General features: G+C 43.6%; 1 protein-coding gene across 11 annotated transcripts in view; it reads right to left on the bottom strand.

Moving 5' to 3' along the window:
* LOC119956020 (serine-rich coiled-coil domain-containing protein 2-like) overlaps window positions 1-16,286 on the bottom strand; it is a 643,754-nt gene that overhangs the window by 146,746 nt on the left and 480,722 nt on the right. For all 11 annotated transcript variants that reach the window (XM_038782737.1, XM_038782731.1, XM_038782738.1 and 8 more), the window contains one exon: window positions 8,216-8,284. In XM_038782737.1, the coding sequence (XP_038638665.1) occupies window positions 8,216-8,284 (69 nt within the window). The remainder of the gene's footprint in view (window positions 1-8,215; window positions 8,285-16,286) is intronic.

The raw sequence follows: 16,286 nt of genomic DNA, 5'->3' as shown, positions 1-16,286 counted from the left end.
TTCGATGGTTCCCTGCAGTAATTTATGAAGGATTGAATTTAGTCCGAGCTGAGCAGGTCATGGAACAGGTATTGGGATACAGATGATGAATGGGAGGAGCCTGGTCTGTCTGTAGTTTTGTAGTCTGTTATAGGATTTTAAGTAGAACAGCAGTTTGCGATAGGATCAGAGTCTGACAAGACTATAACATATTGTATCTGCTCTTGAAATGATCTCTCTCAAAGTGTCTGCACAAATAAACACGTAATTTGTTTTTTAAAACTCTATTTGAAAGTAGCATTTGAACTGCATTGGGCTGATTGGAATTAGTAGCAGTTGTAGATAGCAAGTCTTTCCTTCTATTTAAGACCTGTTTAACTGATGATTGCAAAGCTATTTCTTTGATATTAATGGGGTTAACTCTGTTTAAATTTTTTTTAAATTAACATAAAGGATACCCATTAATCAGAAATATCACTCCTGGGGTGAAGTGACGTTCCTCACAGTTTTACAAATAGAAACATTGTTTGGGGTTCTGGTCCCGTATCCTAACATCCTCCTCAAGGAAACAGGAGCAAGAATAGCACAACCCTTAACACATCCCCTGAATTAGCATAACATCCATCTAACTCAACCATTACATGTCACAAAAGGGAACTCGAGCTGATTGCAATCATCTCAGACATTTTAAGAAAAAATTCAGACACTTGACAAGAAACAGAATAGCACAACAAAAACCCTTCTACCCAGGAGATTACTGGGTGTGAGTGATGTTTGAACGTTTGGTGTATTTCGTTTCAGGGAAAGCAGAAGTGCCTACAAAGTCGGTAACTTCATTTTTTGTCACAGGCGCTCCAACCTCCCACAGGTGTCTGTCCATATCGCACATAACAAAACAAGGCAGTGACAATGGTGGATAACAAGAAGCTTTCCTGAATTTGCAGCCGTAACATCAGTTAATTTTGAAAAAAAAAAAAAATTCTCCTCCAATTAAGGGGCAATTTAGCGTGGCCAATCTACCTACCCTGCACATCTTTTGGTTGTGGGGGCAAAACCCATGTAAACACAGATGAATGTGCAAACTCCACGCAGACAGTGACCAAGAGCCGGGATTGAACCTGGGACCTAGGTGCCATGAGGCAGCAGTGCTACCCACTGTGCCACTGTTAAAGTTAGTTCAAGCAGTTAGATCCAGCGGGATGACTTCACCTGAGCTGAAGGCTTTCTACCTGAAAGGTTTTAACAAATGTAGGATGCATCCAGTAATTTATCTGTCCAACTTTTGTTTGGAAACAGCACATTCTGGAGTCTGTGAATCATTAGTTTCAAAAAGAGATTTGTGGATTGAATTAATTTTGTTCATGTAACCAGGAAAAACAGAGTCCTTGATCCATCTCAGATATACTGACAAGCAGCTAGAATGACTCAGTGTGTTTATTTGACCTCACTGTTATATCAAATTCCACTCCGCTTGCTTTCACACTTTGCACATACACTCAAGCGTTGCTCCTCTGTCTCTACCCTCCCACTTCTAGAATACTCATTATTCTAATGCCTTTGTTCTTTCCCAGGTCTCAATGCACTTGAGACAGTGCAGCACTCCCAGAGTACTGCTAGTGGAGGTTACGTGCTGAAGTCTTTGAAGTGGGAAGTGAATCCACAAGTAAAAGTGTTCCATTGACTCAAGATAAAGACTTGTTCCCATTTCTTATGTCTCAATTTCCATGAAATCTGGAGGTCCATAATCAGACCAACTCCCAGCACGTTGTTTCAGGTCTCCACAATCCCTCACTATTCTATAACAAATACTCCCATTTGCTGCTCTCCCCCAGATACTGACGGTGACAAATTGATGGAAAATGCCTCCAGTTGACTGGCTCCAAATTTCTTTTCTCCTTCAAAGTCCACCTCCATTCAGCAATCGTCCCTTCCCCCACCTGAAGAGACAGAAATGTTGCCTCCAGCCCACTTGCAGGCACATATTAAACCATTCCTATTGTGCATAGATCATGCTACTTGCACACAAATCAAACTCTTTTGCAGCAGATGACAGCAGAGCATCAGGAATCTAACATGCAGCAAAGAAATGGGGGGTTGGAAGCAAATTGGCACATCACTGTATATCATGGAATCAACAGAGCAGAAGGAGGCCATTCCGCCCATCGAGTCTGCACCGGCCCTTGGAAAGAGCACCCTCCTCGAGTCCATACCTCCACCCCATTCCAGTAACGCCACCTGACCCACACATCTTTGTACTTTGGGGTGAAACCAGAACACCAGGAGGAAACCCATGCAGACACGGGGAGAACGTGCAGACTCCACACAGAGAGTGACCCAAGAATGGAATTGAACCCAGGACCCTGGTGCTGCGAAGCAACAGTGCTAACCACTGTGTCACCGGGCAAATAATTCCAAATTCCAAGTAACTGCTATAAGAAATTCCTCCCACTTTGCAGCGTGTCTTTGATACAGTGTAATGGGAATGAAAACCCAATTAGAATATGCAAAGAGGAACAAATTGACATCATTTATGAATGTTTATCCAAACGACATAATTATCCATTTCAGTTAAATAACACAACCGGAGTGATTTTCAGCCTGTGTTAGCGGTCAGTGAGAACAAGCAGAAAATTCAGCGAGAATTAGAAAACAACAGAGGACTTACAGAAAGTTCCAAACCGAACCTTTCAAATAACTTAATTTGTATCAGAAAATCAGTCCAAGGAATCATCGTTCACTAGCAATCTAAAAATTGCATTTGATGCAAGTTGCTTTTTTAAAAAATTACTTCTGCTAACACAGAAGTACAGGGGGCAGCATGGTAGCATGGTGGTTAGCATAAATGCTTCACAGCTCCAGGGTCCCAGGTTCGATTCCCGGCTGGGTCACTGTCTGTGCGGATTCTGCACGTCCTCCCCGTGTGTGCGTGGGTTTCCTCCGGGTGCTCCGGTTTCCTCCCACAGTCCAAAGATGTGCGGGTTAGGTGGATTGGCCATGCTAAATTGCCCGTAGTGTCCTAAAATGTAAGGTTAAGGGGGGGGGTTGTTGGGTTACGGGTATAGGGTGGATATGTGGGTTTGAGTAGGGTGATCATTGCTCGGCACAACATCGAGGGCCGAAGGGCCTGTTCTGTGCTGTACTGTTCTATGTTCTAACCATTTTAAAATCAGTGCTATTTTGAAATCAGGAGCCGCAGAATCAGAATGCAAGTCCCAGAAAGCACACCCATTTCTTCCAGAATCCCCATTGCTCAGACAATATAACCATCTTATTCGTGATTCATGGAATGACATAGCTTTGCTTCTTCACATCACAACCAATTCCCCTTCCAAGTGACCCTTCCCCGACACCGATAGTTCCACAAATTGCACATTGCCAAGTCACCATCGAACTGAACTCCCTCCCAAAATCAGCAGTGAATCTGCCCCCGTGACACTGCGTGCTCCAGACCGTAACTATTCACTGTGAAACCACATCTTCCCCCATCTCCCCTCCGGTGATGAAAGCAGAGCTGGAGTTTATGATCATTTCGGTTCATCCTGAACATCCTCACAGCTGTTTAGATTTGTGGACAAGAAACACAATCGTTCAGGGTGAGGAAAATGAAACCAGCTAATGAGCAAATAATCTTGTGAATGGATGTTGCTGGGCACTATGCACAATTACCTTCCCGATTTTACTCTGAAATGTGATGTTTTCACATTCAGTTGTCAGTTTTAATCAGTTTTGGGTGGTTTATGTCTCGTTACCATTTCAAATATGGGAATAAATTTTAATTGGTGTTCAATGTTATGGAAGCACAGAAGAATGCAGGTCAACACTCTGGATAGAATCAGGCAGCACAGAGAGATGTGTTTTGGAATATTGTATTAGCTTAACCTGAATAAATTCCTGAATTTTATCCATGACTTTATTTTCTCTTCTGGAACAAGGACACCTCAATTTCTTGGAATATGAACAAAGGTGTGTGTGAGAACAGTGTGCGTGCATCTGTGTGTGCAAGTCTGCTTGTGTACATGAGGGAGTCTGTGCACGAGCGTGCTTGTATACATGTGAGAGAGTCTGCGTGTGTACACGAGGGAGTCTGTGCACGAGCGTGCTTGTATACATGTGAGAGAGTCTGCGTGTGTACACGAGGGAGTCTGTGCACGAGTCTGCGTCTGTACACGTGAGGGAGTCTGTGCACGAGTCTTAGTGTGTACACGTGAGGGAGTCTGTGCACGAGTCTGCGTCTGTACACGTGAGGGAGTCTGTGCACGAGTCTTAGTGTGTACACATGAGGGAGTCTGTGCACGAGTCTGCGTGTGAACACGTGAGGGGGTCTGAGCACGAGTCTTAGTGTGTACACGTGAGGGAGTCTGTGCACGAGTCTGCGTCTGTACACGAGGGAGTCTGTGCATGAGTCTGCGTGTGTACATGTGAGGGAGTCTGTGCATGAGTCTGCGTCTGTACACGAGGGAGTCTGTGCACGAGTCTGCGTGTGTACACATGAGGGGGTCTGAGCACGAGTCTGCGTGTGCACACGAGGGAGTCTGTGCACGAGACTGCGTCTGTACACGTGAGGGAGTCTGTGCATGTACACGTGAGAGAGTCTGCATGAGTCTGCGTGCGTACACGTGAGGGAGTTTGTGCACGAGTTTGCTTGTGTACATTTCAGGGAGTCTGTGCACGAGTCTGCTTGTGATTTAGGGGATAATGATGACAGCGACTTTCGCGGGCTTAACACCTTTAAGAATAAGAATGCTGCGTTATTAAGGCCAAGGTGTGCATAGTTTATTGTGACTTTCGAGATCAGTCAAGTAGAGTCAGAGAGAAATTGCCCTGATTCGTGACCAAGCAGCCAATTCCGACTGTTGCCTTGGTAACGCAAGGACAAAGCTCTCTGAGCCTAAAACCAGCTGTGATGGAGTCAACAAATCGGCTTCAAGATTACTGAGCTGTCACCAGAGGAAGAACACCAGATACCCAGAGGAGCACGCTGACCGGTGTAAATTAGAAATAAGTATATAGCTCAGAATAAACAGACATTTGACATAAAACAGAGATAAGAACGGCTTTCCACTGCAACAAATCCATACGCCTTAAATAACTTCTCTCCTCAAACTTGGTGCCATTTTTAAGTTTGGTTCAATCCCTAATGTTTATTGAGGAGGGAAAGAGAGAAAAGAAAGATTTATATAATCTTCTGATTATTGTTTAAGACAAGGTTGGTTACTTTGAAATCATAATTTGTTTTCTATTTATTCCTTTCATGGGATGTGGGCTTTGCTGGTTAGGCCAGCATATATTGCCCATCCTTAGCTGCGCTCGAGAATTTGGTGGAGTTGCCTTCTTAACAGCTACAATCCATGGAGTGTAGGTACACCCACTGTGCTGTTAGGGAGGGAGTTCCAGGTTGTTGCCCCAGCGACAGTGAAGGAACAGCAATATTTTTCCAAGACAGGGTGGTGAGTGACTTGGAGGGGAACCTCCAGGTGGTGGAGGTTCCCAGGTATCTGCTGCTCTTGCCCTTCTAGATGGTAGCGGCCGTGGGTTTGGAAGGTGTTGTCTAAGGAGCAATGGTGAGTTACTGAGCTGCATCTTGTAGACGGTACACACGGTCTACCACTGATGGGATTGGAAAAGTAGTTGATGACAACTGGAACACAAGACTGAGTGGACGGGATTGCGGAGGCCAGGGCAAGTGAATACATGGAGATTGTAAAATGAGAGCTTTGCAGGTCACCTTTGTGGAGGGGAGGGAAGGTCAGTGAGGCAGGAATATACTGCAGGCTGTAAGGATTCCATCTATTATCAATTTTATCTCCATAGTTGAGGAAAGTGGATGTGTCCTTTGGATGTGTGGATGGAGAGGCCAGCAAAGCGAAAGAAAAGTGAATTAATTAGCTTGAAAGGGGTAGGCATGAAAGAGAAAAATAGAAACCTCTTTTTTTTTTACAATTTATTCTTTAATGGTTGTGGCCGTCACTGATAAGACCAGCATTGTTTTCCCTTTCCTAATTGTCCTTGAATTGAGGCCATTTCAGAAGGCAGTTAAAGGTCAACCACATTGCTTTGGATCCACAGTCCAGACCAGGTAGGAACAGCAGAATTCTTCCCCAAAAGATCATTGGTGAACCAGATGGGTTTTTGTGACAATCGCTGATGGCTTCATGGTCACTATTATTGAGACAATTTTATACACCTGACTCTAAAAACTGAATTTAAATTACACTACCTGTCCTGAACTCAGGGCCCCCAGTCTCTGGATTATTAGTCCACTGACATTACCCCTACCGCACTGTTAATCCCAAAACATTACATGTTTTCAAGAAGCACTTGGGGCAAAGGGAATCAAAGGATAGGGGGGAAATGCAGGATTAGGCTACTGAGTTTGATGATCAGCTGTAATCATAACAAATGGTGGAGCAGGCTCGAAGGGCCGAATGGCCGTCTCCTGCCCCTACTTTCAATGTTTCGATATTAAAGCGGGTGGAGAGAGATGAAACAATGCTACTTGAGAGATGACAAATGAATCTTTGTACTGCAGGAGAAGGAAGCTGCTGTGGCAAGATTTCAGTCACTTCAACACAGAAATAAATCTTCAGCAACTAATTGTACTCAGGCAGCGTGTGTAATTAGAAAAGCACAGGCAGTTTAGAAACTGGAGGATAACATCTAGGAATAAAGACAAATCCCTTTAAACCATATTACTGAACAGTGGCACAGTACTGAGAACACACAGATATACGATTTGGAACTATTTCCCAGCTGTAGTGGAATTGCATTGTAACAGTGACACACAGAACAGTGGTCCACTTTCACCAAAACCCTGCTGCCAACTCAACACAATATGATTGCATTTCTTTCAAGTGCTTTGCTGGCTGTTTCAGAGGCCTGATTGCTGACCCAAAGAAGAACCAATTTTGGCCGAACAATAGACCCTGGTCAGGAAGAGCTTATTTAGCCAAGAGCCATCCATCACCAAGAAGTTCTTAAACCAAGTTGTAAACAATAAGTGGTCAATTTACAATGTTACGTGCAGCTGGACAGTAAAGATTATTTGTGTAATTGAAATGGAGATTTTAACGATAGCTAAAGGTTGATCATTTGCACTAATTGGATTAAATGTTCTTCAACTTTAAGTGGAAGGAACACAAACTTCCTGAGGTCAATGAGGACAGGAAAGCAAGCAGCCCCCCCTCCCTCCCCCGGGAAAGGGCCCATAAATCGGGTGGATACCAAGGGCCCATAAATCGGGTGGATACTGAAAGGATGTTTTCCCTGTGGGAGAGACAAGAATGAGGGGATATTTTTTTAAAATAAGGGCCCTCCTAATTTTATATCAGAGAGAAATGCGTCTTTTGAACTCTTGCCCAGAGAGTGGTGGAGGCAAAGTAATTGAATCTTTTTTAAGATAGATAGATTTTTGACCAACAAGTGAGTCTGAAGTTATTGAGAAAGTGGAGTTCAGGATCAATCAGCCGTGTTTTTATTGAACGGCAGAGCAGGTTCGACTGGCCAAATAGTCGACTCCAGCCCATAATTTGTACCTTTGTACCTAATTGTTGGATTTCATTCTGCTTGATGTAGCTTTTTAGATTCTCATGAGGGGAGGGAATGGGTGGGCCTTCTGACATGTCATTGTGCAGCGATTACCCTGAAAATTCCATTATTTATGTCCTACATAAGCCTCATGGGAGCTCATGACAAGATGCTGTGTGGTACATGATGGTTTATGTAATCACTGCCTTATTTTTGTTCATATAAAAGTAAAGCAATCGAGTTATTATAAACTTACACTGAACTGTGTTGCACAGTGTGTACTGACCTTGACAGCTTTGGAGTGTGGAGGAGAAATAGAGTACAAATTAAATTAGCACAATAGAAAATTGGCTGCAAATGTAATTCTTGATGTTTAATACCCTCATATTTGTACAGTGCTGTGCTCAGTCTAAGATGATTTTAAATATATTTGGAGAGAGCAACACCTTTTTTTTAAAAAATGGTAAATACTTGCCTGCTTGGGATAGAAGAGTTGAAAAATTTATGTAATTACAACGCAATGCAATAATGATTTGCACTGCAATGTATTTTATTATTTTGCTAAATTATTTGACTTGCATTAAAAATACCTAAGAGAATATTTCACATTTATTTCCAGGGTAGCTTCAGTAATAGGACATGGATAGAAAAGGTACTTAAATATCTTAGCATATTCAATACCCTGCAAGCGGAGGAAAGAGGAACAATTTACCTTATCTGTAGAGTTTACAGCCTGAGCTTGTTCTTGCGTTGGTGATATTACTGGAGAACCATCGTCATTCTGAAAAACAAGTAGAGGTACAGGAATCTGAGCCAAGCGATTTACAAACAGAAAGGTAAGAAGCTCAGCCAGTGACTTTGCAAGATTTTCATCTTTAGTTTAGCACTGAGCAGGGAAACGCTGGTTTCAATTCCCAGGCCACGCCCATGCTGTCAGGGTAGAAATAGGCAGGAAAGGCTAGGCCAGGCTGGTGCTGCCACTAAAGGCAGGCAAATCACTTGAGGGGCCAGGGTGCTGACGGATGTGTGCAGACTGCACTCAGCAGTGTTGTCCACGGTAAAAAAGACTGCTAATCTTTAAAAACATTTTAAAAAAATTTAGAGTACCCAGTTCATTTTTTCCAATTAAGGGGCAATTTAGTGTAGCCAATTGACCTACCCTGCACATCTTTGGGTTGTGGGAGTGAGGATCACGGCTGATCTGGTTGTGGTGTCAGCTCTACTTTCATGTCTGGCCCCATAATCTTTGACTCCCGTCTTTCAAAAATCTGTCACTCTGCCCTGAATAAGTTCAAACACGGGGAGAATGTGCAAACTCCACACACACAGTGATCCAGAGCCGGGATCGAACCTGCGACCTTGCCGCTGTGAGGCAGCAGCACTAACCACTCTGCCACCATGCTGCCCAAGGCTGCTGAACTTGGCAAAGGAACAACATTCACTTCAGTGAGGTAATGAAATCTTCACAAGATGGGAAGTGAATCTTCCAGAGCTCATGCTCAATAGAAGTATTTAGGGAAAAAAAACACCATAAGAACAGAGTATTTTAAAGTGGGAGGCACTTGGACATGGTTGTCAGAGTAGCATTCCTCTCATTATCTCCATTGCAATAATCAGTACATTCCTTTAATGATCATTGTTACTTTCTAAAATACCTGAGCTAATAAATGAAATACATCAATGAAATGACATGTTTACAGGCCAATGTTTTTTCATTAATCTATGCAGCAATTTGTTGTTGATCATCTTCTTTTAAAAATTATGAAAAGTCTTCATATTTAAAACACATTTTCGTTTTTTAATTCATTCACAGGATTTGGGCACATTCACTGACCATTCCTAATTGCCCCAACGATATTGCTGTGGACACGGAGTCACATGTAGACCTGGTAAGGACGGCAGATTTCCTCCCCGAAAGGACATTAGTGAACCAGATGGGTTTTTACAACAATGGCTTCATGATCATCATTAGACATTTAATTCAAATTTCACAGTCTGCTACGGTGGGATTCGAATCTGGATCCCCAGATGTTGGCATGGGATTCTGGATTATCTTGGGATTGTTAGTTCAGTGACAATAGCACTATGCAGTCCTTTCTCGGAACACAAGACTTAGAAAGCAGGAAGCAGGAGTAGATTACTCAGCGCTTGGAGCCGAGGATCACGGCTGATCTGGTTGTCAGCCCCAACCTGGCCCCATAATCTTTGACTCTCTTGTCTTTCAAAAATCTGTAACTCTGCCCTGAATAAGTTCAATGAACCAGCCTCCACTGCTTTGAGGTAGAGACACTGATTAAAGACACTGATTAAAGACCCTTGAGAGAAACATTGGAGTGAATTCTCCATCCCGGGATGGTCAAAGGGCATTTCCCGATGGAGGGGGGGCGGAGAATCAGACGTCCAACGGGAATCAGGATCAGCACTGGGCGGCAATCCATTTCGGATGCTCCGATCCCCTGCTGGTGGCAGGTTCAGGGTTTGCATCTATTTAGCAGGCCCGGCAATCTATTGTCCGAACTTCCAAGATTCTTTGGTTCTCTGGACCTGCAATCAGATGGGTGGGACTCACAACAGGTCTCACGAAACGCGAGCCTGACGCATTGGACCTCGCGGTGAGACTCCTTCAGGGAATTGGCCCCCAAAGTTAGTCCAAGGGCCACCTGCCCTACCCCCCTCTGCCAGACCCTCCCACACTCAAACATGTGATTGCAATGTACTTATCTCTCTTTGATGTGGTTGATGTTTGTAAACATTGGGGTTTCAGCACTTGATTCATTCGTCTCCCTTCATGAGTGAGTGATTTTGAAGATTGCAGCTGTTTTGTGGAAGCTGTCAATCACAGCCCACAACAGGAAAGGAATGAATGGGTTGCAGCTACAGGATTGGAGGGGTTTGAATACAGGTCACTGCTGTTCTCATTCCAGGAATGGACACCTGGTGCTTCCAGGTAAATGTTACAACTGTGATTTCTGTCACTGCCTCTATCTGGTCTGCTCTCCAGCTTCCAGACAGGGTCTTGCAGTGGAGAGGGTGTCTCCCCATCAAGGGAGTCCTGTGGGAGGTCTCCCCATCAGCTTTGACAAAGGGTCATCTGGACTCGAAACGTTAACTCCTTTCTCTCCCTGCAGATGCTGCCAGACCTGCTGAGATTTCCCACCATTTTCTCTTTGGTAACCTTTCACTCTTAAACTGTGTTCCCTGGTTTTAGTCCCCACAAGTGGAAATATCCTCCCACATCGACCCCATCAACTCCCCTCAGGATCCAACATGTTTCAACAAGATCACCTCTCATTCTTCCAAACATCAATGGGTATAGTTCCAACCTGCTCAACCTGTCTTCCTAATCCTTCCGAATCTCTCCTAATGATTCCAGGTCAAGTTGCATTTGGTCAGTTTTCCAGTATGACTGTGTAGCGTGCCAATTGTGGGTGGATCCTTTACATTGGTAAAGAACATTCCACAAAGGTAAACCTGTTCATGTATACCATGTAGTTTAAAACCCCAAAATGATCATAATTCTAAAATCAGGCCACGATTATATAATGTTGGAGAAGAATAATTACGATTTTGCATTAATTCGAGGACATAGTCATACAAAAAATGGAAAGATAATGTACTTGAGCCACTGGTTCATGTGAAATAGGTTTTCTTTTAAATAAAGAATTGGTGGCTTGTTCCTCTTCCATCTCATTTCACTTTCCGGTATTCTCAACCTGCCCTTTTATAGGCACTGTTTATGCTTCCATCTCCAGGGCGAATGAATAACAACATCCCTTCTGTCCATCACCTTGGAACATACCATGTTGTTGCAGAGTGACGATGAACATAACCATCAATTTCCATTTCTGAAGTTGTCAAGTCAGTATTGCCCCCGTGTGATTTTATACATTTGGGAATTACTTTAAAAATAGTGTCCAATTCAGGAACAGACGTCATAACATATTAGAGCAACAGTAAGCTGTAATCATTGATGCTAAGCTGCAAATAACCCAGTCACTCTTACTCTAACTGTACTAAATGCATAACATTATCTTGTTGGCTGCAAAACTGTCTTATAAAAGGAGATTTTAGCTGAATACTTTAATTTCATGTCCTCCTGCAATTACTGTCTGTAATTCTGCTCAATTCACAAAGAACCCAATAAAAATAGGACATCGATTCGTGAATGAGCTTTTTGGAATCCTTACACAAAGAGCTTTCCCAGAGAATGCGAGTCTACTGCTAGTTGGAAAATGAACTTAAAATACAGAATGTCCTTTGTACGGTTCAGAATAGCCTGAAATTACACTTGATGCTGCAGCTTTTCAAGTATTAATTGCTTTCCCAAACTTTGACAGATAATGGATCCCTGCTTGATGTAACAATCTCCAGTTCAAGGAGACAGAATTATTATGATGGGGGAAGAGAAGAAATAGATTCAATGTCCAGTCCAGTGCCCGGGTAGGAAACTGGTTGAGGTCAGGTATCTCTGTTTATGGAAAATCAGAGTGGACGTCCTCAGCTAAACTGGTCATCATGCATTGGTGGTGGACACCAGCAGAAAGCAGGCAACATACCGGGTTAAGCCTGTTCAAAACAATAGCTCAGCCTCAACTGAAGTATTGCTTCAAGATGTGGGTACCCACACGCTCAGAAGGATGTGAAGACATTAGAGAGGATGCAGAAAAGATTCAGGTGAATGGTTCCAGGGATGAGGAACTTCAGTCATGTATCAGATTGGAGAAGTTGGGATGTTCGCCATGGAGGATAGACTGTGGAGAGGAAATTTGATTGAGATAGTCAAAATCATGAGGGATCTGGACAGGGCAGATTGGGAGAAGCCAATCTCACTTTGGAAAGATTGAGAACCAGATCGTGCAGATTTAAAGTGACAAAATAAACAATGGGGCCAAGAGCTTCAATTTCAATAAGAACTGGCTGGACATGGCACCTGATTGGAACCACTTTCACCATGCCTCTCAGTATTGTGAAGAGCTAGATCAACATCACCTCTCAATCTTCCTAGCTCCAAGAAAAGTAAATACCAAGTACTGTTGGGAAAAAAAAGCTAACCTGTCGAACAAAGCGTTTCATCTTGCACTAATCAGGACTGATAGGTAGAATCACAAATACCAATTTGTTCAATTCCTGATCCAAGTTAGAGTTTCCAGAGTCAAGCTAGAATATTTTCCATCCAGCTATAGTGCACGCATGTTTCATGGTTTGTGCGTCTACAATGGTCCCTGGTTTTCAATACCTCAAATTCAAAATTCTCATCATCTTGCCCTTGACCTTTCCTGTGCCCTTTAACCTTTAATCCTGCCCAGCTAACTTGGAGCTTTTGTGCATCACCCTTTCTTCACCTCACAGCGGTGCCTTTAGTCGTTCCCAACCCATTCTCTGGAATGTTCTCCTTAATCCCCTCCCCCTCTCTCCGACTTTAAAATCCTGCCCAACATGCAATTCTCCTCTTAATATATCCGCGACATTCAGTTTTGGTCTGATTTCTTCTCCGTTAAGTCACCTGTGTTGATATTGGAGAAGCTATATTGCCATAATCTAATGACAAAAATAATAGTCATAAATGCTAAAATCAAGAGAATTCAGTATCTTTATTTATCGTTTGTCAGGAATAATTAAAGAAACAACCAGCTTAATGATCTTCATAGACTGATCAGATTGAAGTTCTCATTGACATTTAGGTTTGGGTGAGTCATCTATTTTCTTTCTCGCTTGTCTGAATTTATTACATCAAACCTCCCACGATCCATTTATTAACTTTCAAGAGCTCAATATTTTTTCATTCCTGGAATAAGATTGTGACCCTTTAATTCATAAGTGGTCGTTATCATTTCATTAACTGAAGTGATGCTTCTTAATGATGCTGAATCATGTCTAAGCACAGTTCATTCAATATTTTTTCATCCTCCCTTCCTACGTTAAAGGTGAGAAGTTGTCAGTCAGAACCCAAGTCTCAATACTCATCACTCACCAGCATAGAGAAAACCTGTTTCTACAGCAGCGTCCAAGTGTGAGGAGTTACATCCCGTTTGATTGGAGACCAAGTGGAACCAAACTTCAATACCTTGGTCCCAGGTGTGGTATCAGGGTGTAGCCCAATGAAGTGCTGAGGAACCCACCCTGCAAGATCCCAGGTAGTTTCCAGTGCAAACTTCCCCTGGGATCCATCTAAAAACGTGATCGAAATCGCAAACTTCAGCTGGTTCCAACTGGGAAACACCAATAATTACCCAGAAAAAGTTAGAATTAAAACCTCTCAATCTCTGGGTAAATGTTGCACAGATCCATGGGACTCACCCTTACACCCCCACTCAGGACTTTCCCACCCGCCAGTGGTCTCACAACACCCTATCCTGAAGGGAGCTCTCCATCCCATGGGATTCCTCCCCACGCAACCCTCCAATGACTGACCTGACCCAAAGTCTCCACCCGACCACCCAGAGTCCTGCCCACTTACATTGCCAAAGACTCTTAAACCTGGCTGGACTGTTAAACCTACCTGCTTCATGGCAGCTAGTGCCATATAAAATGGACTGATGGACTGTGGCTTCCTTTCCTTCAATGGAGCAGCCTTTTGATGACACACCCTGGGCAGCACGCTGCCCTACCACAGATCTTGCCTGGCCTGAATTGGAAGGTCAGGTGAGCTTTGATTGCCTGCAGTTCAGGGTAGGTACTTTTGAGCAGAGTGACAATTCAACTCAATTGCCACCCCAGCGGAAGTTATTTAGTGTTATACAAGTCGAAACGCAGCCATGTGCTCGATACTAAATTTGTGCTTCATCGGTGATTGCTGTATTCTCTGTAAATTGACTCTTGCTGTGTATTTTCTTTCCACAACACATTGATTGATCTTATCATTTATTTTAATACTGAGGTACGGTGATGACTGCATTGTGTGTGTAATTCATCTTAGGAAACAAACAACAACTTGTATTTATTCAGCACCTTTAAAGTAATAAACATTCGAAAGTGTTTAACAGGAGCATTACAAAACAAAAATATGACTACATGAGATAATACCAAGATGATCAACAGCTTGGTCAAAGAGCTAGGTTTGAAGAAATGTCTGAAAGGGTATTTATACATTAAAATTAACTAATTCAATAATCTGGTAAAGTGACTTTGCACAAGCCTGAACCCGTACACACCGACTGATCTTCTCGGATCTCCAGCCTTTCCTCGTGTTTATTCCTTGACGATTTTCCAATGCATTGCTCATGGGACCAAAATGTTTTCCTCTTTCTACAACTACCTTTCTGCTCTTGAGCCACTAATTATTTCTGCCACTTATTTTTTTAATACTTTCACTCCTGACCGCACCACTTTCCTCTTTCTCGTTACCCCTCACACTTGCTTTTGTCACCCTTGAGTTTGTCACTTCTGTTCCTCAACCCCTCATGGATCTCCTTTATTGTCTCGATCTCTCTCACATACTCAGTCTTTCTCCCCAATCCCAACGACCCCTGGGATTCACACAAACCATCAGAATAACTGAATACAGGTCAGAATATGACCCAGGTCAAGGTGATGTGAACAAGACAGCAGATCCTCAGCCATCTTGAACAAACTTCCAAAATTCACAATTGTGAATGCACATTACAAATTACTGTAAAAACACCCAGTCTGTGAATATTTAACGACATGTGTTGGATGAACAGTCAAAGAGGTTAACATTGTATATTATGTTACATCAGATGAATGGTTCAAGTATTAAAATGATTAACCGCATGGAAGAAATCATTAACCATGCCTTTCAGAAATGTCCAAATATTTCACATGCAATGAATTATTTAGAAGTAGTGTCAATGTTATATAATTACATAGAATTTACAGTGCAGAAGGAGGCCATTCGGCCCATCGAGTCTGCACCGGCTCCTGGAAAGAGCACCCTACCCAAGGTTAACACCTCCACCCTAACCCCATAACCCAGTAACCCCACCCAACACTAAGGGCAATTTTGGACACTATGCTACCATGCTGCCCAATCAAAAATTAAACCAAATTACATACATCCAGAAGTTGCAAAAAGCAATGAAACAAATGCTCAATTTTCTTTAACTAATGTTGGCACTGAGCAGAATCTCCTGTCCAACCTGGTGCCCTGCAGGGGGGCTTTAAATCTACCTGAACTGGCAGAAGGTGCCCCAACCTAACCTCTCAACAATAGGTTGCAGCTTTCACACTGCTGCCTGTAAGGGCGAGTTCCAGAGTCAGGGTCTTGAACAAATCCTCCCAACTCAGAAGCAGGAGGGTCAAACAGGCAGCTGAGAATATGGACTGTGATAGGGTGGACGTAGACTGCGATCATAGATCGTAGAATTTACAGTGAAGGAGGCCATTCGGCCCATCGAGTCTGCACCGGCTCTAGGGTGGGCTGGACGCAAACTGCGATAGGGCGCGGTGGAAGCAGACGGTGATAGGGTGGGTGCGGACTGCGATAGGGTGGGGTGGGTGCGGACTGCGATAGGGTGGGGTGGGTGCGGACTGCGATAGGGTGGAGTGGGTGCGGACTGCGATAGGGTGGGGTGGGTGCGGACTGCGATAGGGTGGGGTGGGTGCGGACTGCGATAGGGTGGGGAGGACAAAGACTGCGATAGGGTGGGGTGGACAAAGACTGCGATAGGGTGGGGTGGACACAGACTGCGATAGGGTGGGGTGGACACAGACTGCGATAGGGTGGGGAGGACAAAGACTGCGATAGGGTGGGGTGGACACAGACTGCGATAGGGTGGGGAGGACAAAGACTGCGATAGGGTGGGGTGGACAAAGACTGCGATAGG

The sequence above is a fragment of the Scyliorhinus canicula genome, chromosome 22 (assembly GCF_902713615.1).
Source record: "Scyliorhinus canicula chromosome 22, sScyCan1.1, whole genome shotgun sequence".
Classification (NCBI taxonomy): Eukaryota; Metazoa; Chordata; class Chondrichthyes; order Carcharhiniformes; family Scyliorhinidae; genus Scyliorhinus; species Scyliorhinus canicula.
Note: the sequence above shows the minus strand (reverse complement) of the source record. Positions and strands in the feature narration are given on the sequence as shown.